Source organism: Lepidochelys kempii, chromosome 10, assembly GCF_965140265.1.
Source record: "Lepidochelys kempii isolate rLepKem1 chromosome 10, rLepKem1.hap2, whole genome shotgun sequence".
Taxonomy (NCBI): domain Eukaryota; kingdom Metazoa; phylum Chordata; order Testudines; family Cheloniidae; genus Lepidochelys; species Lepidochelys kempii.
Genome location: NC_133265.1, coordinates 81,279,373 through 81,306,003, shown reverse-complemented (window position 1 = coordinate 81,306,003; position 26,631 = coordinate 81,279,373). Strand labels below are relative to the sequence as shown.

Here is a 26,631-nt window from a genome sequence, read left to right as displayed (position 1 = left end):
AAAATGAAATCCCGATTTAAATGTTGCAATTCTCAGAATGAGCTGAAGGAAGATTGTGGATATGATTTTGCATCTGCAGCCAAATTTCACATCTCCAGTGTTTGTGGCACATTTTACCAATATGAATATTTTTCTCTTCTGCTAAACAAGGAACAAACTGCTAAGTTATCTTACAAAATAGAACGAATGATCTGGATGATGGGATGACACTAAGCTGGGAGGAGTGGTAGATGCGCTGGAGGGTAGGGAGAGGGTCCAGAATGACCTAGACAAATTGGAGGATTGGGCTAAAAGAAATCTGATGAGGTTCAACAAGGACAAGTGCAGAGTCCAGCACTTAGGACAGAAGAATCCCATGCACCGCTACAGGCTGGGGGACGACTGGCTAAGCAGCAGTTCTTCAGAAAAGGACCTAGGGGTGACAGTGGACGAGAAGCTGGATATGAGTCAACAGTGTGCCCTTGTTGCCAAGAAGGCTAATGGCATATTGGGCTGCATTAGTAGGACCCCTGCCAGCAGGTCGAGGGAAGTGATTATTCCCCTCTGTTCCACACTGGTGAGGCCACATCTGGAGTCTTGTGTCCAGTTTTGGGCCCTCCACTACAGAAGGGATATAGACAAATTGGAGAGCGTCCAGCGGAGGACAATGAAAATTATTAGGGGGCTGGGGCACATGACTTATGAGGAGAGGCCGAGGGAACTGGGCTTATTTAGTCTGCAGAAGAGAAAACTGAGGGGGGATTTGACAGCAGCCTTCAACTACCTGAAGGGCGGTTCCACAAGGGATGGAGCTCAGCTGTTCTCAGTGGTAGCAGATGACAGAACAAGGAGCAATCGTCTCAAGTTGCGGGGGGGGAGGTCTAGGTCGGATATTAGGAAACACCATTTCACTAGGAGGGTGGTGAAGCACTGGAATGGGTTACCTAGGGAGGTGGTGGAATCTCCATCCTTAGAGGTTTTTAAGGCCCGGCTTGACAAAGCCCTGGCTGGGATGATTTAGTTGGGGATCGGTCCTGCTTTGAGCGGGGATCAGACTAGATGACCTCCTGAGGTCTCTTCCAACCCTAATCTTCTATGATTCTATGAATTAGCATATATATCAACTCCCTGTATGTTATGTTAGAGGGAAAATGGGGTGACAGTCTGACGTGTTGGAATATAAAGAAGCAGGTCATGATAGAAGCTTTCCCAGTCTCAAAACAATATATTAGTCTGAAACCTTTGCCTGTCAGAAGCTCGAAAATGATGGATGTGCTTCATTCACCTCTCTAGAATTTAAACCTTGCAATAAAGCCATCTTGTGTGCTCGTGGCCATAAAATAAAATGGAGCAGCCCGATTCCTCATGACCTACAGGGGCTAAGAATGCATCTGCGTGGCATCAGGTAGTTCTGGTCCTGCGAAAACAAAGACAAGCTGGAAATGGAAATTTGGCCCTGGGAGCGGGAGTAGACTTCTAATATTATAATCAGCTGTGCACCGATCCCAGACAGTTTGAGGTCTTTGCCACGTTTTTTTCAGATCTGCCATTAATGACATTTTATTGTTGTTGGAACATCTCTTTGGCACTTATTGTCCCCCGTCGGTGGAAACAATGCCTCAGATGTGAGTTAACTGTATGGCACAGTGAGCCTGATAGGCCTTTAACAAAAAGGATTTTTTGTTCTCTATTCTAAATAATAGTAATAATTTTAAACACACACACACACACACAAACCACAAAGTAAGTAGCTGTTTTCTCTGGAAAGATATGGCTCTGCTTGAGACCTGCCAACCTCTCTTGTAACATTTCATCAGTGATCTTTCTCCCATGCACTTTGTGACTGGCTGGAAAATTATGTTCTGCTGCGATAGGGTTATCAGGAAAGGACAGTGGCAGAGGGGAAGCTCGTGTCTGCGACAGCTGGATAACTTTTTATTTATTTAAGGTGGTTTTTCTCAATCTGTTTTTAATCTCCGCAGGTGGCTTTTCGCCTGGATTTCGAATTCAGCAAATCTATTTTTCTTCAAAGCATGGAGATCTATCTAACTGCCAACAGGTTAATGATCGCATTATTTCTCTGTTCCCTTTGCACATATTTATCACCTTTATTTTCTAACTAAATACAATGCTGCCTGCACAGATCTCGTCTTAGAGCGCCTGTCATCTTCTCCCTCCTATTGCAGCTTAACTGTCGATGGTTTTCACTTCTCCCCCTTCATCCCCATGCAATGGCAGCCTGAGATTTTTAATTGGAGGGAGTTTGGAGGGCACAGATACTCTACGGCTTTGTTCATAGTTGACAAGAGCCTGCATTTCAATCTTCAGTATCTATTAGCATCATGCAGCAAAGCTGGCAACCTCTGCTCTAGAGGCACCCTGGGCATAGCATATGGAAATGAAATTACCTTTGGCTGTTAGAAAATATGTAGCGCTGTACTTGTAAGTCATGGCTCGCTCGCTCGCTCGCTCGCTCTGTATAGATGGTTTGCTTCAGCTGCCAGCAATATTCCCGGGTGTGTGGATGAATAGAAAGTGACACTTGCCAATGCTTTTCATTCAGCTACTTTCACAAACACAAACACTCCCCGTAAAAATACTTTATGCTTGTAAAGTTCTACTCACCCACTTGCCCAGCATGAGTAAATTATTTTGACAGGCAAGTAAAATCTGATTAGGGTTTTGTTGGTTTGTTTTTGTTTGTTGTTTCCCGTATCAATCATCATGGCAAAGGGCAGCGAAGGAGATTTTGTGCCTGGTCTAGTAAATGTACATGACAATTTTGCAAGGCTGCTCTGTGCTCTGAGGAGGGTTTGTGTAGCCGAAATTCACTGCCTTGACCTGGGAAAAGTTACTAAGGAAAATCTGCTCCTGTTGGCTTGTTCACCAGTAACATTTTTCTATGACTTCCGCACACATTTACTAGGCATCTTCCAGAAAAACACCAGAGGGCAAATTCTGACTCATCCGGAACTGGTTTCCAAGGATATGTTTACATTGCATTGTAAACTCGGGTCTGTGGGACCCTGGCTTCTGGGCTCGGTGTTTCCAAACCCACGCACCAGTGTCTACACTGTCTTGTAAATCTGGGTTTACAGTTGCTGGACCTGGGTCTCACAGCCATGCTAACGCGTCCATACTGTGCTACTGGACCTTCTAACTGGATCCTGCAGCTTGAGTTGTGTCCACACTGCAAAACGACAGGGCTTGGACCTGAGTGGCAGCAAGACTCAGGGTCCTATCAGGATGCTAGGAACTGGGTCCTATGTGCTTGCTGACCTGAGTCAGACTGATTTGTGTGTGGATGGAAGTGGGGCTTGGGCTCAAACCTGAGTCAGAGCCTGGGTTGAGTGTGCAGTGTAGACATGGGTGCAAATCAGAGTCTGATCCTGTACCCACTGAAGACAATGGGCCTTTTGCTGTTGATTTCAATGAATGCAGGTTTAGAGCCAGACACTGTACAACTGAATGAGTGTGTTGCCCCCAGAGGCAACCCAGTTTCTTGAACCTCAGTCAAATAACCTAGGTCTGCATGGAACATACCTAACTTGTATCATGCCCCTACCCTCTAGGGCCCATCCTCTAACACCACACGACTTATAAACCAGCTCTCCCACCATAGATGCCTTCATACCAGTATAACTGCGTCCATTCTATAGAGTTGTACTGATTCAACTAAATCATTTTCTACCAATTTAGTTACATCCTTAGATACATTAGAACTATCCTTATTAGCAGTCGCTACCAGCTACTTCCTATGAGAGAAGATGCTTACCTGTTGCAAATTCTGTCTTCTACTCTAGGCAATCACACCCCAAAGCAAAATAAAACAGAATGGGAATTGTGAGGTTATATGCTGGACTGAGACTCTGAAATGCCAGCAGAAACCAGGCAGGAAGAGGCCTAGAGAAAATTTTAGGCAGAAGCTTGACAATGAAACAGAGGAAGAGAGAGAGAGAGAACATAATTTCCCTTATTCTAATAAAGTTTCTTGTTCAATGTTAGAAAAAAGCATCTGGTCCTGTGATTCTTTACCATTTTCACAAAAGAGTGATGGGGGACGAGTTTCTTTTTGGACACAGAGTGCTGCTTGTTAGAAGTTCAACAGTTATTCTTTAAGATGTTTGCGTACCACTTTCCCAGCACAGCTGCCATAGTTATACATGTGCCCGCGATCTCACTGGCCCTGACTGACTCTCATTGCTGTCCTAGGTAATTGTCAGATTTGTGGCAAACACCGTGTGATTTAATTATTCGCTCATCAGGAGGCTTTTACTATGTTGTTAACCAATTGTAGTTGATAAAATAATAATATTTGGTTAGTCATTTTGCTGTGAGAAGTATAAAATGAAACAGTGAATTCACATGACTGTGGCTCTTTGGGGTAATGTTGATTGCTAATTTGGCTCCAGAACCACTGAGGTCTGAGTATCCCTGCTCTAGAGTTTAGGCGGAGCTTAATTCTTTGCGGAGTTTGTGAATCATGCCATGTCAACAATAAGTGCCTTTTTATATGATCCTATCCCACCTGCCCTGCCTGGTGTAAGCGCCAAGGTGAAGGGCCTCTGTCCCCTGCCAAAATAGGCACAAGTAATTGCAGAATGTTGTTAATCTCATTCCCCTGCCTTCCTAAAAATTGATTGCACAAAATCAAAGCAGTTCCCTCTATTTTTTACCAACTCTGACAGTTCGTACGTGAAGAGATGGGCCCTAAGAAGGCCTTGTCAGCAGCTAGGGGCCATCATCCCATTTGGACTCTGTGCTGTGGAGTCAGCAAATTAATCCTCACGCCAGGGTGGGCTGTTTCCCCCGCTGTGTGGAGTGGCCTAAATGCTGTTTTCCTTTGCTTGGCTTCCAGTGACAGTGAAGAACAGGAAAGTACCAAAGAGGATAACGCTGCTCTACTGAATTTTCACCTGAAATACGAAGCCGACCTCCTTTTCACCAGGTTTGTGGTCATTGTGGCGGGGGGTTGATGAATCGGTCGCTGAGCAAATCTGGCCCAAATCCTGCAGCCCTTGTTCAACCATGATACCCACGACTCCCAGGGGTCCGTGTTTCCCTGCCTGGGGGGAGGACGCTGAGCTCATGGTTTGCCTGGAATTGTTCCATAGAGATGGAAGGGCTAAGACTCAGCTCCCTAAACTGGAGTCAAGGGTCTCCATGGGAAGGCTTCTTGCCTCTGCACTTCTGTCCACACGACCTCAGCTCCTCTGCCCCGCAAAGTGCTTCCGGGTGCTGGGTGTGGGGAGCTCCACAGCAGGGAGGGGTGTCCTGGGCGAGGCGCTCTGCAGGTTTGAGGGGAGAGAATCTGGCATGGGGGTGGCCAGCCCATGGTGACCACCTGTGTTAGATGGGAATGCTGGAACAGGTACAGAGAAGGGCTACTAGGATGATCCGAGGAATGGAAAACTTGTCTTATGAAAGGAGACTCAGGGAGCTTGGCTTGTTTAGCCTAACTAAAAGAAGGTTAAGGGGAGATATGATTGCTCTCTATAAATATATCAGAGGGATAAATAGCAGAGAGGGAGAGGAATTATTTAAACTCAGTACCAATGTGGACACAAGAACAAATGGATATAAACTGGCCACTAGGAAATTTAGATTAGAAATTAGACGAAGGTTTCTAACCATCAGAGGAGTGAAGTTTTGGAATAGCCTTCCGAGGGAAGTAGTGGGGGCAAAAGATCTATCTTGCTTTAAGATTAAACTCGATAAGTTTATGGAGGAGATGGTATGATGGGATAACATGGTTTTGGTAATTAAATATTCATGGTAAATAGGCCCAATGGCCTGTGATGGGTTTTTAGATGGGGTAAGATCCAAGTTACCCGGGAAAGAATTTTCTGTAGTATCTGGCTGATGAATCTTGCCCATATGCTCAGGGTTTAGCTGATCGCCATATTTGGGGTCAGGAAGGAATTTTCCTCCAGGGCAGATTGGAAGGCCCTGGAGGTTTTTCGCCTTCCTCTGTAGCATGGGGCACGGGTCACTTGCTGGAGGATTCTCTGCTCCTTGAGGTCTTCAAACTACAATTTGAGGACTTCAATAGCACAGATATAGGTGTGAGGTCTTTTTTAGGAGCGGTGGGTGAAATTCTGTGGCCTGCATTGTGCAGGAGGTCAGACTAGATGATCATAATGGTCCCTTCTGACCTAAATATCTATGAATCTATGAATGAGGGGAAACCACATGAAACACAAGGGACAAGGCCTTATTTTAAGGGCTTTTTAGGGAAAAACCATTCCCCATAGCGTATCATGTCTTTTTTCTCTGAAGTGTACATTTCTACTGCCCTCAGGTATACAATGCAATTATCAGGAGCTTCCACTGAATGTTTAAAATGGTACTTGTGATCAGGTTTAATACATTTCAATGCATCTTCAAATAAGGGACGGGTGGTTCCCCCTAGCACAAATCAATGAAATAAGGGACCGTCCCTGAAAATAAGGGCCAGGTGGTCAACCTAGGCTAGTCCCATCAACAACAACTACCAGCCTGTAGAACGGGAAGACTACGGCTACCCTTGACTGGCTTCCCTGAGCTCTAGGAAAAGAGGGGAGCATGCCACAGAGGTGTGATGGATCCGCAAGTGCGGGCACCACTCTGCATTTTTGCCCTGGGTTAGAGCAGCAGGGTTTGTGGCTGCTCTTGGAAAGGCGAGAGAAGAACACAGGTTGGTTTCGAGGCCTGGCTCCTGGGTCATCCTGGCCAAGCTCTCTTGCAAGAGAGGATCCAGCTCAGCAAGTTGTCGGCGCTGCGGTGAGGGTGTCATAATGCGGCGTAACAGAACAGGCTTGGGAGGCAGGAATGGCTGACGGCTACCAATGCCGAGAAAACGAAGGGCTGTCGCGAGTGAGGCCAGAATGTGCAGCTGGCGGCGGCTTTGGACACCCGCTCCTGTGCGCACAGCTGCCCTCTCCGGCCAGCCCAGATGTGCGGGTGTTTGTGCAGCTGCTGCCGGTTGCACATGCAGAGAGGGACGTGCAACAACAGAGGCTGCACACTCTGCACGTGGCATCCGAGCCGCCAGTGTCCAGTTGCAAGCTTTCTCTGTGATACCATCTCACCACGCAGTGCCTTTGGGCGTCAAGGAGCCCCAGTGGGGTTGGGGTCGCCCCCTACCACGCCCTGGTGAAAAGCCTGTGGATAATGAATGGAAATGCTTGGAGGAGGGTCTCCCCACACCTGCCTTCCTATGGCCTAATCCTGCACCAGACTAGTCAATGGGTGTGTAGGCATTGCCTCAATGGGGGCTTGGTCAGGCCCTTAAAGCGGGGTGGAACCGGGGCGGATCTCTGTGAGGGAGCTGTGGGAAGCCATGGGTGGCCATGGAGTTGACACAGAGGCACAGATACCGGAAAGGATCCCCAGCGCTCCTAGCTGAGCATTTACCCGGCGCTCATCACTGCAGCGGGTGAGCCCTGCAGGACCCAATGCCTGTACCATACAAGGTCAAACTACCTCCGCTACAACGATCCAAGCTTTTGTGAGCTGCGGCCCTTGGGCTGTTACCGTGGTATCTTCCCTTTCCTCAGTCACGTGGGGCGGGAGTTCGCCCTATCAGCAGCGCCTCTGTCGCTGCCTGCTTAGATTTGTTTGAAGGGCATTCCCTGAGCCTGTTTGGAAAAGAAGCCCCATCTGGCGTGGGCTGTCGTCCACGCTTCAGAGAAATCTGCAAAGGAGATTTTTGCTGTGGTGCTAGTCTGGACTGAATAACAATGGTACAGACGCAACTCCGTTTGGTAGCATCAAAGGGGCTACCCGTTCAGGGCTCCGGGCTTTGGGTTTTCTGCTTGCCAAGAGAGTGCTATAGCGTTACTCCTGACTGGAGCGCGATGCGGCCATTACTTCATCGCTCCAGCGCTGCATAGTGTACGTCTGAATCGGGACCCTTTGCATCTTGCCGAGAGGACCAGGCTTTCCCTACTGATCCAAGTGCCACCGAAGCCAGGCAGCTGTTCCACTTGTTTCAGAGGGGAAACGCAGCTATTCCCATGTGAGCAAGCAGGTCACAGATGGACAGCAGTAGTTTGCCGTGGAGGAGTTAACACACTCTTACTGGGTTCTTCTTCCCAACAAGTCATTTCAATTAGGGTTTCTGGGGTATTTAGATTCCTACTTTCCACCCGTATTTTTCCTCCCAAGGTGAATCTCTTTCCAGTGACGTCATTGTGCTACATTATCATTTAAAGATTACAGTCCAGTTTTCTTCTACTGTGAGGCGGTCTGGAATACAGATATAAATGAGGCCAAGGTGATAACTCACCGACATTCCAATGCAATTCATTCTTCCAGCCAAACCACCCAGAGCCCTGCTAAATAGATCTCATGCAATATTTCATAGCAGACTGATTAGACATATTCCATATGGCATGTGGTTTACACACAGGAAGGGAAAGCAATCTAAACAGAAGTGATTTGTATATTATTTAAAATCTGGATTCTGGGTGTTAAATGTTTTTAATTCATGTGTTGTCGAAAAAGACTAACTCACACTGTGATAAATACAGTATAAATGAGAGGAAAAGATTAGTTTGCACATGAAAGGAGATGTAATGTGAATGTTCATTTCTGAACACACACGTTGATTGCATTCATAAGAAGGCCACACTGGGTCAGACCAAAGGTCCATCTAACCCAGGATCCTGTCTTCCGACAGTGGCCAATGCCAGGTGCCCCAGAGGGAATGAACGGAACAGGTAATCATCAAGTGATCCATCCCCTGTCGCCCATTCCCAGCTTCTGGCAAACAGAGACTAGGAACACCATTCCTGCCCATCCTGGCTAATAGCCATTGATGGACCTATCCTCCATGAACTTATCTAGTTCTTTTCTGAACCCTGTTATAGTCTTGGCCTTCACAGCATCCTCTGGCAAAGAGTTCCACCGGCTGACTGTGCGTTGTGTGGAGAAATACTTCCGTTTGTTTTAAGCAATTCCTCATTGTAAAGTATGGGTGCGATGCCCAGGACCGGCCACAGATTACAGCTATAAACGCGCTGAGGGACAACATTTGTGAACTCTTTGTGTCAACGCTCAGCTACCCCGCTTTAGCCCAGGAGCACTGGGTGCAGCTCAGCAGAGGGAGGGGCAGAAAGGTGACCACCCAAGTGCTCCCTGATCTGGGCCAGTCTCCCAGCATAAATCAGAGCAGTCTTCAAGGTGTTCTAATGTACAGTGGCTGCAAATGCCTACAAGGAGTTGTTGTGGCAGCCGGAGGCCTAGAGAAGGCCTGGAGTGACCTCCAACCCCTGCAATAAGGGTGGTGTAGGAGTTACTAGTCTGGCTTTGTGCCGTGGAATTTTTCCTATGGCAAGCCGGCTATAGGGCCGCTGTGTGCCAGCAGCCCAGTGTAAACAGCCATGGCAGAGCTCCCCAAAGGTGAACACCTTCTCTGTTTGACTTGGGTTCCATTAAAGCCCTGGCCACGCGACCCGCTTTTAAAATTCACTAGCCAGGTTTACATTCACGTGCCACAGGTTTGAAACCATGTGTAGCCCAACTGGCAGGGATGTTCACTAGAGATCATTAAAATGGGCTTCGGGAGAGAGCCGTGCGGCTCTGACAGGAAGGATGGTCTAGTGGATAGGGTGTTAGTCTAGGAGTTCTGGGTTCAAATTCAAGCTCTGCCTAAGGTTTCTGCTGTGATCTTGGCCAAGTCATTAAGGGTCTGATTTTTTAATGTATTTACGCATCTAATTCCCACTGAAATCAATGAGAGTTTGGCACCCAAATATATTTTAAAATGTGCCTAAATAGCTTTAAAAATCAGAGCCTACTAGCCTCTTGTGAGGATAACACTGAAGATTGTGAAGCACTCAGACACTATGGTAATGGGCACCAGATAAATACCTAAGGGTACATGTACACAGCAATAAAAAACCCGCAGCAGCACATCCCAGAGCCTGGCTAGCTGACTTAGGCGGGGGAAATGTGGGCTGCGGGGTTAAAAATAGCAGTGTAGACATTCAGGCTTGTGCTGGAGCCTGGGCTCAGAGACCCTTCCCTCATGCGGGGTTTCAAAGCCCGGGCTCCAGCCAGAGCATCTACACTGCTATTTGTAGACCCACCCGCGTGAGTCGGCAGACCTGGACCTCGGGACTCTGTGCTGCGGGTCTCTTATTGCAGTGTCGCCCTTCCCTAAGATAAGGCGACATGGTAACCCTACTTTAAAAGCAGTTTCACTGACATAACCCCAGGGCAATTTGGATGTATTTGCTTTCCCACATTAGCCAGCGAAAAGCCACTGCCTTGCAATGGAGCATTTAATCCCCTTTACTGCGGCTCCCGTAGAAAAGCATTATTTTACGTCGTCTCGATGACAACTTAACTATTTTCCGAAAGGGCTCAGCTTTCCACTACTGCAGACTAGACTTGAGCTTTGGTTTTCAGTTGAGAAAAAAAATATGAAGGAAACATCAAACCGGAGTCCTTCGGCAATAATGCCACTGTGCTCTCTAACGCTCAGTGGATACATGTAGAAATCGAGTGTAAAAAGCAATGAGGTGACGGGCATTTCATAATGTTTTAACACACAAACCTGCGTGTTATTAAGTATGTGTGCGTGTGATTTCTTTAAGAGAAAAACCACTTACTGGACACAATAATGTTCCTAGCATGTGTTACCAACCTCTGATGTGACTTCACATCCCTGTGTCTGGAATCTTAGTCATAGGATTTAAAATAGCTCACCCCCCATCAAAAAAAAAAAATTTGTGCAAGAGAATGTGCAGAGGATTTTATGCAGCATGTTAAACCAATGTGTCTCCTGGGTGTGAATGCAGAGTTCAAGGAGAAAAGTGAGCTAAAGTTCAGATGACAATTTATTTACACGATTAGCAAAATGCAGCATATATAAGTACATTCCGTGGCTGCCCCCTATCCGGGCTGTAATTTCTACCAGATTTTGGAATCTTTCTGCGATTTCTTATACTCCAGCCAGTGGGGCCCAGCAAGCAAAGTCACTTTATTCCTTGTGATTTATGAGACTGTTTCTTTTCACTCCAACAAAGATGCAACTGCCAGAACCACCCCACGAGCACCGAGAACAAAAATGTTACTCTCTGGTCCCACTAAAAAAGGAGGAATCTTTTCAAAGCCATTGTAAGTTACTTGTTGGCCAAAGGCTTTCTGCCTGTGCCCCAGTACGCACACACCCCAGTGAATGCAGAGCTGCACACCGGATAGCAGAGATTCCTCAGCTGTGGTCTGTGGCAAGCTGGCTGGTCACATGGCGCTGGCTCCTTCCTGGGGGTTCAGCTTCTAAATAGTTATTTGATTAGTTGATTTATATTTATACACCATTGATATCAACGTCCAGAATTCTTGCCGTATTGGGCCCTGCCTATATGTACTAGCTAGAATAATTAACTAGCTTCCTATATTAAAGTGATACAGATTCTGCCAGTGAATTTGCTGCTGATGAAACTAAAGTCTAGCACACCAAGGTGCCAAGGGAGCCTGTCCACACGGTCCTGCCCGGGCACCTCACTCTGACCCGGCCCCTGCCGGCCCTCGAGCGTTTAGCACCGTTAAACGCTGGGTGCTGTGGCTCCTGGCTGATGAATGCCGGGTGCTAGAGTCCTCTTGTTTCTGATTGGTTGTTTTGCTGAGACGTGACACGCCCTCATCCGTTGTCACGACAGGAGTTCGAGTCTGGACTATTATGAAATCAAGTCAAACAGCTCCCTGGAGAGGTATGACAGCATCGGCCCTCCCTTTCATTGCACATTTAAGGTAAGGCAACATTTTCAAGTGATGGGTCAAAATACTTGCCTTGTGTAGGCCCATGGATCAATCTTCAGTTAGCCAGGGCGCTGCCTGGGTGCTGGCACCCAGCACAAGGGGGACTGTCCTGGCGCACAGCGCGCCAAGATCAGGGGAGCCCTGGCTGAGCGTTGGGCCACCTCTGACAAGGCTGCGTGCTCCCAGGCAGAGCAGAGACTCAACCTCGCCATTAGTACACGGTGCCCCTTTCTGACCTGAATGGCTCCTTGCAGCTCGCCATGTCTGTCATCGCTGAAAGACGTGAGAAGCAAAGATCTGGCAGGGTAAAGCCTATAGCCTGGAGGAAGCTGTGGCTACTTCTCTCTGGAAATGAGTTCTCCCTAACCCAAGGGCCCTCCTTCACACCAGCCCTTCTGGCTCCGCGCTGCTTTTGGGGCAGATTTTCCACGTGCTGGTTTGGAAAGCCTGCTCCCCACTCGTCCCAGCATACTTCTGCTCCCCCACTCGCCAGGCTTCAGAGCCCAGCCTCCTCCACAAGCCGTAACATCGGCAGGGCTGTTTGTAGTCGTGTCAGCCCAGGGTGGGCAGCTTGCTGCCATGGGCTGTGTAGACACCTTCTGTGCTATGGTGACCGTCTGCAATGTGGGAAGAATAGCACTTCCCTACCTCTCGGGGGTGCTACAAGGACAGTCAATTAATGGTGACCAGACATCATGGTAACAGGGGCCAGATAAGGTCCTAAAAGAGAGAGATGATTCATTTTACTACCAACATACCCTCAGTAAACAACCGGTTGCCTCACCTGATAAAAAACGTAGTGTTCCAATTTAGGTCCATCTCACAACAAAAACCCACCAGTTATCCCTGAGCAAAGAGCTTACAACTGACAACTTGCTCTTTCTCACCTGGTACAAAAAGGTAATGCTCCTCGAATGCTGATTCCCTGCGTTAAAACAGTCTCTTTTCCATGTTACAGCTGCACAATCTGGGGTTCTTTCCTGTCGACGGTGTGACTATCAAAATCACGATCCCAGTAGCCACAAGAGGAGGGAATCGCCTTCTGCTGCTGACCGACTTCATTGTGGATCAGGTAGCAGTTTTGATTACTTCCACTTTTGGAATGGTTCCAGGAGCTGCCCTTTGAAATATTTCCTTTATAAAGTCTCTTACCAGCGCTACTCTGAGCTTCCCAAATGCTTAACCATTTCCACTCAGTCCATGGGGATTCACAGTAGGCAGCGAGATGAGGCTATAGACCTCCGTCCCATATATAGCCAGGGGACATACTTTCATGTGCTCTAGAAAGTTGGTAGATGCTGTTATATTCATATCCTGGTAGTGGGTAATTATTTTCCTTCTGTCAGTTCACCTTAAGTGTTAATAGTCATCTTCTCGCTTATCTGAACCCAATTATTTAACTCTTTGGCTCTTCCGTACACTCATGGACTTCTTCCTTCCACATTCCTTTGGCTGGGAAAGTGGAAAGTGGTAGCAAGCCACCGGTTTAATCCGCGCCTTGCAAGGACTAAACCTCCTACTAGCATTTAATGACTTCTTGCTGGTCTTGAAATGGTTATGTTTTGACTGGGACATCTGCTGGAACCTGAATAACCACAAAATGGTGAGAGAGTTCAGGGGCAGATCACTGGGCACCTTGTGTATAATTTTCCCTCTGCAATGGAGGATATTTCGCGCGCTCTCTACGAAAAGACAGCCTTGGCTGAGAGACAGTGTGTCAGTGGATATTTTAGCTTCAATACCTGTTTTTGTAGTCACAGCCCTGGCACGCTTGCCCTGTCACACACACCAGCACACGTGGACAGACGTGGATGTCCCAGTCGGCGGGAGGTATTACTGATATAGAACATATGCTCTTGGGAGGACACAAATTCATCTTCCACTTTGGGACTATACCTCCCACTGCCACCCCGGGATGAATTTTTGTTAGTAGAAAAGAAAAAATATTCCATGATCCTCGACAAACCTGTGAAATTGAATTCAAAGCCACTTGTGGGTCAAGCTCTCCCAAAGGGCTTACTCATAGCTGGCTCATTTCAGTGAGACTGTCTCCAGCAAGGAAACAGCTCCTGGAAATAACTCTGTGAACTAGACAGGGTTGAGGAGAGCTGTTAACCTTTTAATTAACCTTTTAATTAAAAATATATTAAACGTGTTAATTAAAAATGAATTGCTAGTAGTGAAAGCCACATGCTGTCCATTATAGCTTGGGTTTCAGATGCTCCTTCTTAACTTCTGATTTCAGGGCTAAACTTTCCATGCCTGAAGATCTGTGACATTTGGGTACCTAATGAGCTAAGAGACTTGTTCTGTGGCCACAACTGACCATGTTGTTGTTTTCAAACAGTAGCTGTCATTAGAGAATAAGTTTGTGTCCATGTTCAGATGTGAATAGATAACAGTAAAACTCTGGACTCATTGAGAGAGAGCATTTCCATGCTTTATTGCTCTCGACACGTTAGATTAGAGGAGAAGGTTTAGATAGAGAACCCAGCCTTCTGTGACACTTGTCACAGACCCATCCATGGACTCTGTATAGTGGAAGAGCAAAAATAAAACTGCCCTGAATATGGAAAGCCATGGGGTGTGTTTGTTTAGTTCCTTTGGGTCAGTTTTAACATGAATTTCTTTATGTTTAACTGAATTTCTTTTGCCCATTGAAGGAAAATACGACATGTAATATCTGGGGAAACAACACTGATTACAGAAGGACACCTGCTGAGGAGGACCTTTCCCGTAACCTACAACTGGTATGCCATTTGCATCGGCTTTTGCCTACCCTCTTGTCTGGGCTCTGTCTCCAAGGCACTCCTGCTCTGTCTTTGTGATTGATACATGTCTCCAAAGATAGCATGACCCTTGGGCTGAATGAAAGAAAGAGCAGAAGGGAGAGGGTGATCCCGTATGCACACAAGTTCTGGGGAAGGCCTCCTGGCTGTGAGAAATGTGCACTGTGTAATTGGCCAGGGTCAGTGTCTCCATTAAGGCCAGCCATTATTCAGGAGGTCAATGTCCAGTCCACCCACAGACCTTGTCTCTCCCCTTCGGAGGCACGTGCCAAAAAACATCACATTGCTGACACAGCAGTGCTCGGCTGCTGGATCAGGTGCAGTTTGTGAAAGCCGTTTTGATGGTGACAAAATGACTCTTTCCAGCGGTGTGTTTGGTTTTGGTTAGAGATGGGCTCAAACTGAAAATACCAATCTGGGTCCCAAACCTCCCACTGCCTGGAGGCTTTGGTTCAGCCCATTGCACAAATCAGAACTGTCCGCTGGCTCCATCTTGTCTTCCCCGTCACATGGGAGCTCCTCACTCTCTCCTCCTTCCAGACCCTGCATGGCTCTGACCTAGCCTACTTTCTCCTCTTTTCTGCTCTCAACTTTCTCCTCCTCCTCGTCAGCGCCCTTTTGTATCACTGCTCAGCTCCATGTAACCACTGTGGAATTAATCCATCTCCTCCTCACCTCGCTCTGTAGGGTTTGTCCACTTAGGGAAGGGATCTCGTTTGTTCTGTATTCCGTATATTGAAGGGCAAGCTGAACCTGATCCAACCCGCCTTGAAACTAGCAACATTCCCATTCGCTTCAGTGAGAGCAGGCCCAAGGCCCTTTATCAACAAATAACACAGTGTGTTTTGTACAGCACCTGGCACAGCAGGGTCCCGATCCTGAATGGGGCTGTTACCTGCACAAAATTCTCTCTTACTCAAACACTCTAGGGGCACCCACCTTTACCCAGTTTCTAGGGCTCAAGCATAACCTTCTGCGGGTTTGCAGGACCTTTTACCAGTGAAGAAGCCTTACACAGTAATATCCTTATCTTCTATTTATTAACAATTACCAAGCAGAATACACATGCTAAGAATATGCATGCTAAGCATGCAGTGCTATGCTCACCAATCCTGATCAGGCAGGTGGACTTTCCCTGTTGGCCAAGGTCATTCTCATCTGGATTCTGGTTGCTGCACGTCACGGTCGTGCAGAGGATTCTTAGCAGTTTGGATCTTAGGCTGTGTCTTGGAGGTGAGTTCTTCTTCTTCTTCTTCCCGGTCTTTCCCTCTTCCTTCTCTCCTGGTCTCCTTCTTGGACCCCAGTTTATATAGTGAAACTGGAATCCTGCTTAGCTATACCTGAACCAATCATTATCCTAACATTTTACTAACCAATCCTAACATAGTGTAACAAAATTCTCTAACCAATCCTACCCCACCACCTTAATTAATGTATTATGTAACAGACAGAAACAATCAAAGAACCAGACAGAGCTCATACAGACAAACAATAGGGAAGTGGGGACCATAAAGATAAAACAATAAAAACATGAGGATTTCACAACCACAGCTATTGATAAGTGGTTTCTTGCCAGACAGGATGCTATCAAACAAAATTTTCTTTAACCATCTTAAGATCCGTTTCTTTATCTGGTGATGGTGGGGGCCATTAGGATGGGGTGTCCTTCTTAACAGCCAGATATTACATTGTTTTAATGTCTTTAGATGAAATATGAGGATGTGACTTTCTGCTTCTTAGCTAATGCCTGCTGCCCTGCTAACATGGCTGCAGACAAAGGCCTTAGGCCTCACAATATGGTGACAGGGAAACCACCTTATCCCTACAGGGCCTTTGGGGCCTGTGGCAAGACGTAGCATAAAATAATAATAATGAAATGGCAACATTCAGAGTCTGGGTCAGATTTCACTCCTCCCTCTTCCATGCACTGAATCCGAGACTGTTCAGATCCAGGATTATGGCACAAACCCAGGCTCTCAATGCTGCTGTTTGATTTCAACATTTTGGTTCTTGTTTATGACCAGAAAATATTTCCGCCTCCCTTTTTCTCCCCGAGCGTGAAACGAGCCAATCAGAGCTGGGCTGCAGTGTCTTTTCATTAGTACCGGGGAGATATTTCTTGAATTATGCACTATCCAGAAGGAGAAGGGAAGCCTGGCCACATGTGACGGTAACATCAGCGACATGCAAACATCTGCTTTTTCAGAACCACAGTAACTCGGACGTCGTGTCCATTGACTGTCATGTGAAATTAGCATCCAATGAAGAAATCAGCTTTCACTTACGTGGCAATCTGTGGCTGGAGTCGCTGAAAGCAGTAAGTACAGCAACCGTCACTGTGCCGACACCGCCATCAAACAGAAAGAGCCTCACGGCGAAGCGTTACAGGGCAAACAGATTGGTCTTCTCCCGAGCTTTCTGCCTGTCCCAGGGAGCACAGACGATTTATTCAGCTACAATTAACCCTCCATCCTAATCTGAAATCTCCTGAGGCACCTCACCATGGAGAATGTAATACTGAGCCTTACACTGCCCGTTTCTTCTTCAAAGTGCTTTGCCATCGTTACCTAGTTAATCCAACACCTCTGTGCGGTGGGTAGAGGCTGAGGTCCAGGGCTCACCTTATGGCTGGTGTGGACTGGCCCAACTCTATGACGTTAGTAGAGATTCCCCTTCTCGCCCCAGATCTGAATTTGTCCCATAGAGACTAGGGGACACTGATGTCAATAAAGCTCTGCTGATCTACACCAGCGGCCGGTCTGGCCCAAGGCCACGTAGGGAGGCTAAGAACTCAGAGCTAGCACAGGGGTTACAGCCCAGTTCTTCCTGAGGTTCTTCCTATGCCCCACCCATCTCCGCCGTTCTGTGATGCCCACGTGCTAATATTCATTCCCCATGATGCAGCAGGTCAAGGGAGGGGACACCAGATCTCATTTGCTTCACCTTCAGCCTAGCCGCCGGGCTCATCAGCCAGGGCAACTCGGACAGCCAGATTGGTCCCTAGCCCAACATTACAGCCCCTCACGTTAACTGGCAGGGTCCAGCCTCACTGGGACGAGTCCAGGAGCCTGGGAACCTGTCTCGGGGAATGTGCACTGGGGCATGTTCTGGGGGTGGCATCGAGGCAGCTGCTCAGCATTTGGACTGTGTCTGAGGAACAGCACAACTGCCTGCAGTTGGGTCAGCAATGAGCCACAGGGCCTTGCACCGTGACATCTCCAGCAGGGGCTCATAATGACCAAAAGCTGTTGCCATCTGACGGCCATTCAGAGGCCTGTATTACATGTTTGGTGGTCTCAGGCCATATCCCAGTGGACGGTGCCCACCCCACAAGACCCACCGTCGCAGGTGTTGACATTCCCCTGCTAAGACCGAACTAGCCTCTGGCCCTTAAAGGTGGCTCCTCTAGATTCTGATGGGGCACATTGGCTGGGCTGAGGACACTTGTCCTGTCCCAGGCAGAGAGCCAGGGAGTCAGTCCCCAGGGCTCTCGTCCCAGCCCCGTACACCGGCGCCAACCCAGCCCTGCGCTGCATGGCATTCGCGCCTCTAGCAAATGGTCCCCTTCCATTGCAGCTGCCCCTTTGGGACGTCGCCTGACCTGGGCTCAGTGTTACATTCTAGTCTCACGCTGGGCCTGGTGCCGATTCTCACCATTGTTCTGTCTGTGCAGCTGAAGTTCAGATCACTGAAGCTCACGACGAATGCAGCTCTGCAGCGACAGTTTCGCAGCCCCTTCATCTTTCGGGAAGAGGACCCCAGCCGCCAGGTGAGCTGCTTTAGCTCTTGAAAAAAGAACAGGAGGACTTGTGGCACCTTAGAGACTAACAAATTTATCTGAGCATGAGCTTTCGTGAGCTAAAACCCACTTCATCGGATGCATGCAGTGGAAAATACAGTAGGAAGATAGATATATACACATATATACACTGCATGCATCCGATGAAGTGGGTTTTAGCCCACAAAAGCTTATGCTCAAATAAATTTGTTAGTCTCAAAGGTGCCACAGGTCCTCCTTGTTGTTTTTACTGATACAGACTAACATGGCTGCTACCCTGAAACCTTTAGCTCTCGACTATACTCCCCAATGACGGGAGCACAGATATTTGCATTAGAAGGGAGGGGATGGAGAAAGCCCTAAGTGGGGCTGGACTGCATCAGGCTACCGTGGAAAAGAAATCAGAGCAACTCCAACCCAGCCAGGTGGGCAGGCTGGCCAGAGAGAGCTGGTGATTCAGAATAAGGCAGATTCAGGTGCCACCTTTCCCTACCCCTCAACCTTGGAAACCGACAGGACTCTCAGCTACCGGGCTGAAATCAGGGGAAGCTGCAGCCAGAGCTGCCATAGCCCCGGAGCTGAGACTGGCCATTGATTTCACAGGGCCCAGGGCAGACTGCCAGAGTTTTCCCATCCCCCAGATCAGCAGAGGAGGAAGCTGGGGGTGAGGCGAGTTACACACATTCCCATGCACACGCGCCCACCCTCCCTACCCCTGGCGACTGGAGAAAGGGGAGAATTAAGGTCTGTGAAAGACCCTCAGGTGCTCAGATACTGATGAGTGTCGTACAAAACAGACTAGAAAAGAAAAGAACATTGCAGCCATAGCCGAGTCCAGTGTATCTGCCGGAATCCCTCGGTTTATTTAGCCGCTTACAGGCTGCACGTGCCCTTTTATAGGTATTTTCTTTGCTTTTGTCAATTTGCACTTGAGCTGACATTTTTCAGGCACTTTGCAAATGGCTTTTGTTGGAACCAACTCCCCTCCACTCAGCTTTCCAGGCAGCAGGGCAGGCTGGGGAATCTCTGGTTGTTTCACCCTCGCAGCCGGTTTCTCTGAGTTATTTGGCCATCCCCACATTCCCGTGGAGCCCAAATGCACCAGTGTCTCTAGGACACAGCAGCTGGTGGCACAAAACAATAATGCCAAGGGGCAAAACTGGATCAAGTGCCCTGCCCCAGAAGACCCAGGGGCCTGGCAGAGGGGAAATGAGATGGCCAGCAACGGCAGGGATCAGTTCACGCGTGACACCGTGTGGGTCCATCTACGCTGCAGTTAGCAATATGATTGCAGCGCGGGCTAAACAGCAGTGAAGGCTCAGTGGCCTGGGCATCACCACTGGCTGTTCGAGGCCACCCGGATCCCTGGGCATACACGTGCATGGCTGCCGTGTCGTCACTGCTGGTTTTAGCCGTGCTCGCAAGAGTAAAGCTGTCATGGGTATGCTGGCCACAGCTGCCGTTGCCCCTTTATTGGCAGCGTAAATGTACCCTCAGAGATGGGGGGGGTGCAACAGAGGACTCCACATAGTCCAGGCGAGGCCACTTGTAGCCACTGAGACATGCAGTGTGTCCTAAAAGCGGCCCATCAGGGACTCCGGTGGGTCTCTTCCAAAAGGCAGTTCCACAGACAAGCACCCTTGGTGGAGGAAGCCCGGTCCCCAGACTGGGACTGCCAGGCAGGGCAGAGGGCCCAGAGCGATGCGCAGAGGAAGCGGGGCAATGAAGTGGCCTCCAGAGAGACTGTTCTGTTAAAAGGGGCTTTACCCAAACAGCCATTGTGTGGCGGCTGGTTCATACTGGCTGAACTGCGTCTCCGGGGCTGAACGGCTGGAGAGTGTGGGAATTCCCTGATCACTAGGCTCAGGGCCTCATCCGCGGCCTTCAGCAGGCTTTGGATCAGCCCCACGGTTCCAGCAGCAGACGCCAGGCTGCAGTCCCCTGGCAGGGGAAGATCTGCCTGGAGCGGAGACATTGCTGTGCAAGCTGCCCGTGCTCCCTGTTCCCACCAGGCCCAGAGCCCCGGCAGGGCTGGTTGGGAGGCTCCGTGCCAGGCTCCCAGGAGATGGAATCACTCAGTGTCTCCTTGGCAGGAACAGGCAGTGGAGCTGGATGATCCACGCCAGCCACCAGAGGGTCCGTGTGCTCTGTCAGCCTTCAGAGCTGCCCTCCCCCGGCGGTTGGCGGCAGCAGCGTTGCCATGTGCCTGCCCATGGAGAAAACTCCAGGGTGGCCAACTCTCATGATTTCATTGCAGCTCTCGCAGCATTTGGCGGTTTTCTTAAACCTCCAGCTCCTGGAGTCCTGTGATTCCGTGAGAATCTCAGCTGTCATTGAGCAAAACCAAGTAGGTGTCAAGCCCTCATGGTCGCAGAGCAAAGCTTGAAAATGTAGCCGAAAGGGACGTGTTCGTCCAGCGCTGGAGCGTTTTCCCACGTGACCCCTTGCCCCATGGGGTTTGTATGCAGACCTGTCTGAGGCAGAGCCAGACAAGCCAGACTCCTGCTCCCACTAGGTCACCGCGTTCCCCGCTGGGCCCAGAGAGAATGGAGCGCTGCTGCCCTCTGCTGGCTGCAGGCTTCATCTTCTAGCCAGTAGCCCTGCCAGCCATCCTGGGCTGCCACAGGCCCTGCAAAGGGATTAGAGAGATGTCTGTCCATCGCAGGAAACTCCATTGTTAGCCTGAGCCTCGCTGCCTACAGACACCCACATTCTAGCACCGGCAGCCAAGTGACAGCAAGAAATGTTCAGTCGTTCTTTAAAATCTAAGGCAGGTGAAAAAACTGTGTTTTATTGCATTCCGTGTCAGGCCCTGCCTGCAGCCCCCGTGTCCCGCTGAGTACCATAGTCCCCTTTCAGTAGGGCCCTAAGTAGGGCAGATACAGCCTGGCAGAGCCGTGTGCCTGTTCCCAAGCCTGAGCCTCTGTGATCCTGTTACCTCCTAACTGCTGCCTCGAAAGGGGTGGACTGAGGTGCAGGTGCAGCTGGATTTGAGATGAAGGCCTCGTCTACCCTGGGGATCCCAGCTATCTGCACCCACCCGCCAGAGTGGCTGCACCGATGCAAAGCCCTGGTCCACAGGCAAAGCTGCAATGTGCACCAGTGAACTGGACAGTGCAAGTTCTGGCTCTAGGCTAGGGGGTGGCACCAGTAAGCTAGTCTGCCAGCTGAAATCAGGGCATGTGCCAGGCGCAGAGAAGGCCTAAAAGTGGCATGCAGGGGGGCAGAATGGGGGGGTGGAGGGAAGCACTCTGCAAACCCAAGCACGTTCGTCTCACACAGCTCCCACCTCAGCAGCCCCCACCAGCCTCCGGGGAGGATGCCACAGGGTGTGGCCTGGCCACAGGCAGGGCTGTCGATGTGCTCAGCGTTGGTGCTGACGAAGGGGATTCTGATCCTATTCCTATTGCAGATAACGTTTGAAATCTCCAAGCAAGAGGAGTCCCAGATCCCGATCTGGATCATCCTAGGCAGCACGCTAGGCGGGCTCCTGCTTCTCGCGCTCCTTGTCCTGGCTCTGTGGAAGGTAAGGCCAGTTTCCAGCCAGCACTCGGGGCAGACACGCCTCGTGCGGCTGGGACAAGCTGACGCCGTTTCCCTGCACTGTCATTATTCCTTTGTCATCGACCCATCGACATGAAGGCCAGAAGGGACCATTGTGACCTCTGACCTCTAGCATGACGGACCATAGAACTTCACCCACCTCCCGCCTCCTTCTTCCCCTTGATTCCGTTTCCTTTGGTGAAGATGTTGTAGCCTCTTCCTTCTCCCCAGAGCCAGAACCCAGCCCCACCCCACCCCCTCAGGCTCTGTGCATCCCCCTGCACAGCACACTTGGGTTTGATAACTCAGGGCTGTAAACTAAAACGCCCTCCGCTGGAAGTCAAGGGACTCCTCCAGGAGGGACAAGCCTCAGATGCAACTTGAGTTCCCAATATGACCCCAAAACATCAACCAGCCTGCAACCCGCACTGCTCGGATGGCTTGGAAATGGTCACAGTCAGGCTCAATGCCCGGTGCCCTGGAAGGGAGACAAGGAAGCCCCCAGTGCCCTCCACATCACTTCCTTGTCCCCCTTCTTTCCTGTTTGTGGCGAAGGCAAAGAGAACAGCCCACTCCCTAGCCCAGCTTTAGCCTCAACTCTGGGCGCAGATTGGGTTTCTCACCTCCAACTTGAGCTTCTGGGGCTGGGAGCAGGGCCACGCAGCACCCCAGGGGAACAGGCTGAACAGCCATGTAAGAGGGACAGGGTCACGCTGTGTAAAGAGAGAGGAGCAGAGAGGCTGGTCCCTGGCTGCCAGGGATTTGAGCTGACAAACATCATCGAACTGAGTGGCCAAATTGCAAGCAAGGCAGAAGGCAGCGCTGTCGGGGAGTGAGACCGAAACCCCCGGAGGTCAGTGCCAGCTTTGTGAGCTGTGCAGACCATTAAATACCCCCGGGCATAGTGAATTGCACTGGGAAACACACTGGACATCGGGAAGACAAAGGTCCCCTTGCCTGGCATACCCAAGAAACCGATCACATGGGATACGCCGGGGAAAGGGGACAAAGGCCCAAGGCCCCTGATGTTGTGCCCTGGAGATGAAGTCCCTTCCTGAGCCCGTGTTTAGGGATGGGTTTAAGTGTCTTCTCAGAGCTCGCACTGTGCATTGCAGTTGCTCTTCCCAGCAAATCTTTGATAAACCTACACCAAGTTTTGTCCACAACTAGGGCATGACTGAATAGATTGCACTTCCCGAGAGGGCCCCTTCTCAGGCAGGTAAGATCGCTGGTTAAACAGATGGGGTGCGGGCAGGCAGGTTTTGCTGCTCGTTGTCAAGCTGGAGTGGGAGGTTGGGGCAGGCAGAGCACATCCAGCCAAGGCTGCCCTGTCTTTGCTCCAATTTTCTGAGTATGTCAAAAATCCTGCTCCCATAAGTCTATGGCAAGACTGCCATTCATTGTAATGGGACCAGGATTTGCCTGTGTGGAACAGGGGACCCTGGCATTTACAATTTACATGTAAACGTTTCAAAAGAGCAGTAATCTGGGTTTGTGGCTCGACCCATGAAAAGACATAAGATACCCAACACCACATCCTGGGAGCTCTTGCCCTTCGAGCACCTACAGCGTGCATTATTGCTTTGTCTGAAAACCTTTGAACACTTGAGGTGCTTCTTCCCCCGCCCCCAGAATACAAACCAGGGTTCACAGCAGCAGTGAATAAATGGAGATTCTTTTTCTGAAAGCTTCAGAGAAATCCTACAAGAATTTCTCACTCTCAAGCAGTGAGACTCCGACAGAGGCTCGGGAGCCGCAAGTGGCTCTTTAATGTGTCTTCTGCGGCTCTTTGCAGCACATGATATCAAAACACCGTGACTTAATTATTAACCAATCAGGAAGCTTTTACTGTGTTATTAACCAATTGTAGACAACTTGGTCAGTCATGTTGCTGTGAGAATAATCTATACAGTAAAAACTGCGTTATCCGCACTTCACCAGCCGGGAAGCTCTATTAACCGGCATTTCTGATATCGCCCACTACAAAGCTTCAGTCTCGTAACTGGGACTAGTCCGCTGCCCAGGAGGTTATGCAATTGCACATTGTGCACTTTTATGTAAACGAGGCAGAAGACAAGCAAGCTGATATCAGGGCTTTATTCAGAAAAGCAGCTTCCAGGGTGTGTCATAGGGTCATTACACAGTCAGCCCAATCTCCTACACCTGCTGCCTCTACAATAATAACCGATGTTGATAATGACGACCCTGAGGCACTGCAAGATCCTGAAGTGCCTTCTCAATCATCAAAGATTCAATTATGTTCAGTATCGTTTTAGTGTTGTGTATTTTTAGTGACCTGGGTGTATGCCACGCAGCCCATAGTGATATGTAGTGGCCTAAGATAACCTACTGGATCGAAAACTTTACCTGCGTACACCTAAGTGCTTCAAGAAACCAACCACTCTGCCGTGCAGTACCAGTACTGGATTGGTGAATACCGGAATACCGTCCTGGATCTTATACTTCATTCATTTGATTGTAGTCTAATGCTTTGAAAATTGGTATTCCCTTGGTAAAGTATAACTCTCCATTAACCGCAATATTTGATTAATTGGCACCCCTTATTCTCCCAACATGCCGGTAACAACGCTTTTCCTGTATATATTAAATGAACCAGTGAATTCACACTCCTGTGGCTCTTTTGGGTAATGTGGATCACTAATTTGGCTCCTGAATTACTGAGGTCTGGGTATCACTGCTCTAAAGGAACAGGAACGCTCAGGTGCCACACCATATCTTGTAAAAAGCACATTTACTGATCGACTAACACGTTAAAACCAAATGATGAAAAACGAAAACCTCTCTGCCACGAGTGCAGGGGACTAGATGACCTCTCAAGGTCCCTTCCAGTCCTGCCATTCTATGATTCTACTCTCTGCCATTGATACTTCTGGCATTTCAGTCACCTTGGACAGATGAATCAGTTTCCCTTCCTGCTTTTCAAACACCAGCAGGTGCTGCAATGTTTCAAGGAAATTTAAATGCGAGCCATTTGAAAAGTTTTTTGCTGAATTTTTCTTTAATGTCAAACACATTTTTGTCATGATAAAATTTTCCAAACCCTTTTTATTGCCAACAAATGTAAATGTGGGCCCTTCACTGCCTGACAATATCCCTCTAAAAGAAATGCACTTCAACATAAGCCGCTGAAGTAATGGTGGGGTTGTGTTTTTTTTTTTTTTTTTTTTTTGTCTTTTCTTTAATTCCTACAGCTTGGATTTTTTAAAAGTGCCAGTCGCAAGAGAGATACAGAACAGGAGCAGAATGCCAAAGTATTCGAATGAGGCTTCCCCAGCGAGAGCCTGTGAAGCTCATCTATCTATCAACGTGTTCATATTAATTTACAGCTTACGGAGTATATGTTTGTCTTGATGCCGAGGGATGTGGGTGTGGAACTCCGTTTGCATTGAGATGAGAATACACCCCTTTGTGTGACGTTATCTAAATAAAACCCATTCGGTGGCTATATACCACAGGAGCACAAGCATCAAAAGGTACTTCAAACTGGTTTTAAATAGCTCTGTTCTGCCTGGCCACAGGCAGCTATGCATATCTGAGAGAGAGAGAGAGAGAGAACTAAGGGCAACAACAGACTAGGGGTGGTCGTTATGATTAATTTTTTTATGCTGGGGATTGCAAGTTTAATGACATGCTACAGATCTAAGAAACAAGCAAGCCAGAGTAATTGCGAGAGCTGTGAGATTAGGGTGAAATCTCAGGAGATTTACAGTAGCTAATTTTCATGTATAAAATCCCACTGATTAATTGCACCTCCTGTTCTTGAACTTCTTAATCTGCATTAGGGATGGGATTTGAGAGACGTTCTAGCTGAAAGACGTAGAAAGTCCAGTTCCCAACTGTTAAGCTGTAGCAACAGTAAACCTGCATTTATTCTTTGTTCATTGAAATGGCCTCACACACTGTGGGTAGTGAGTGTTCCAAAATAGTTTGAGGGAATGGACCTTGTGCAGAGCACTCTTTTGAGGCTGCTACTGCTACTAAACAATACTTTTGAGATACCTCATATTAAAGGTTAACATTTGGATTATTCAAACGGGGAGGACTTGTCAGTAAAATGCCACATGTGAATTCCCCACCTGCATGATTTGCCTGAGGAAATAAGATTTCTCCAGTGAGGAAGAAAGAGACGAAAAATCCTATCCAAATAGTGAACAGATACATTGAACAAGTTACACATTTGTTAAATTCATGTTGTGCATCAAAATTTAATAATGCAGGGTTCAGTGGAGCTCCCACTGAAGCAAAGCGGAGCTGGCTCAGGCCATTATAAAGCCACAGATCCCCAAGTGTTTTACATTTTCTGAGTGGAGCAGTTTAACGGAGAGATTTTAATTTGCTTTCTTTTTAATGCACTGAAAACAGTTAATAGCAAATTAAAGCACCTTAATGCAAAACTTCAGTGTCCAGCTGTATATACTTATTCTGAAAATATTTACCTGTTTAAACACAAAAAAAATCAAAAAACCAGTTTGAAGTGTTTTCTACAAACTGTGCAATTTCAAAGAGAAAACGTGCAACAGGAATCGGAATGTGTATTATAATTGTATATACTTTGTGTAATGCAGAGATGATCAGTGCTGTTTGACAAAAATCTTTTCTTTTGCATAATATAATTATTTATGCTAATATTAACTTTATGATTGAAAAGAAAGAAAGCAGATGCCCACCCGATGTGTAATAAAGTCTGTTAAATACTGTTTTAGTATTTTTTAAGGTTTAAAAATTCATAGTTTCAACTACCATTCTGTGCTAACCCATTTTCACCAATTATCA

At 48.3% G+C, this 26,631-nt stretch overlaps 1 protein-coding gene across 1 annotated transcript in view; it reads left to right on the top strand.

The window, feature by feature from the left end:
* The window catches only part of ITGA11 (integrin subunit alpha 11), a 148,821-nt gene extending 122,557 nt beyond the window's left edge, over window positions 1–26,264 (top strand). Inside the window, exons 22-30 of the mRNA XM_073361500.1 lie at window positions 1,962–2,038; window positions 4,838–4,927; window positions 11,628–11,718; window positions 12,686–12,799; window positions 14,391–14,477; window positions 16,723–16,833; window positions 18,190–18,285; window positions 21,707–21,820; window positions 25,050–26,264. Of these exons, the coding sequence (XP_073217601.1) occupies window positions 1,962–2,038; window positions 4,838–4,927; window positions 11,628–11,718; window positions 12,686–12,799; window positions 14,391–14,477; window positions 16,723–16,833; window positions 18,190–18,285; window positions 21,707–21,820; window positions 25,050–25,121 (852 nt within the window). The 3' untranslated portion in view covers window positions 25,122–26,264. The remainder of the gene's footprint in view (window positions 1–1,961; window positions 2,039–4,837; window positions 4,928–11,627; window positions 11,719–12,685; window positions 12,800–14,390; window positions 14,478–16,722; window positions 16,834–18,189; window positions 18,286–21,706; window positions 21,821–25,049) is intronic.
* Window positions 26,265–26,631: the final 367 nt, after the last annotated feature.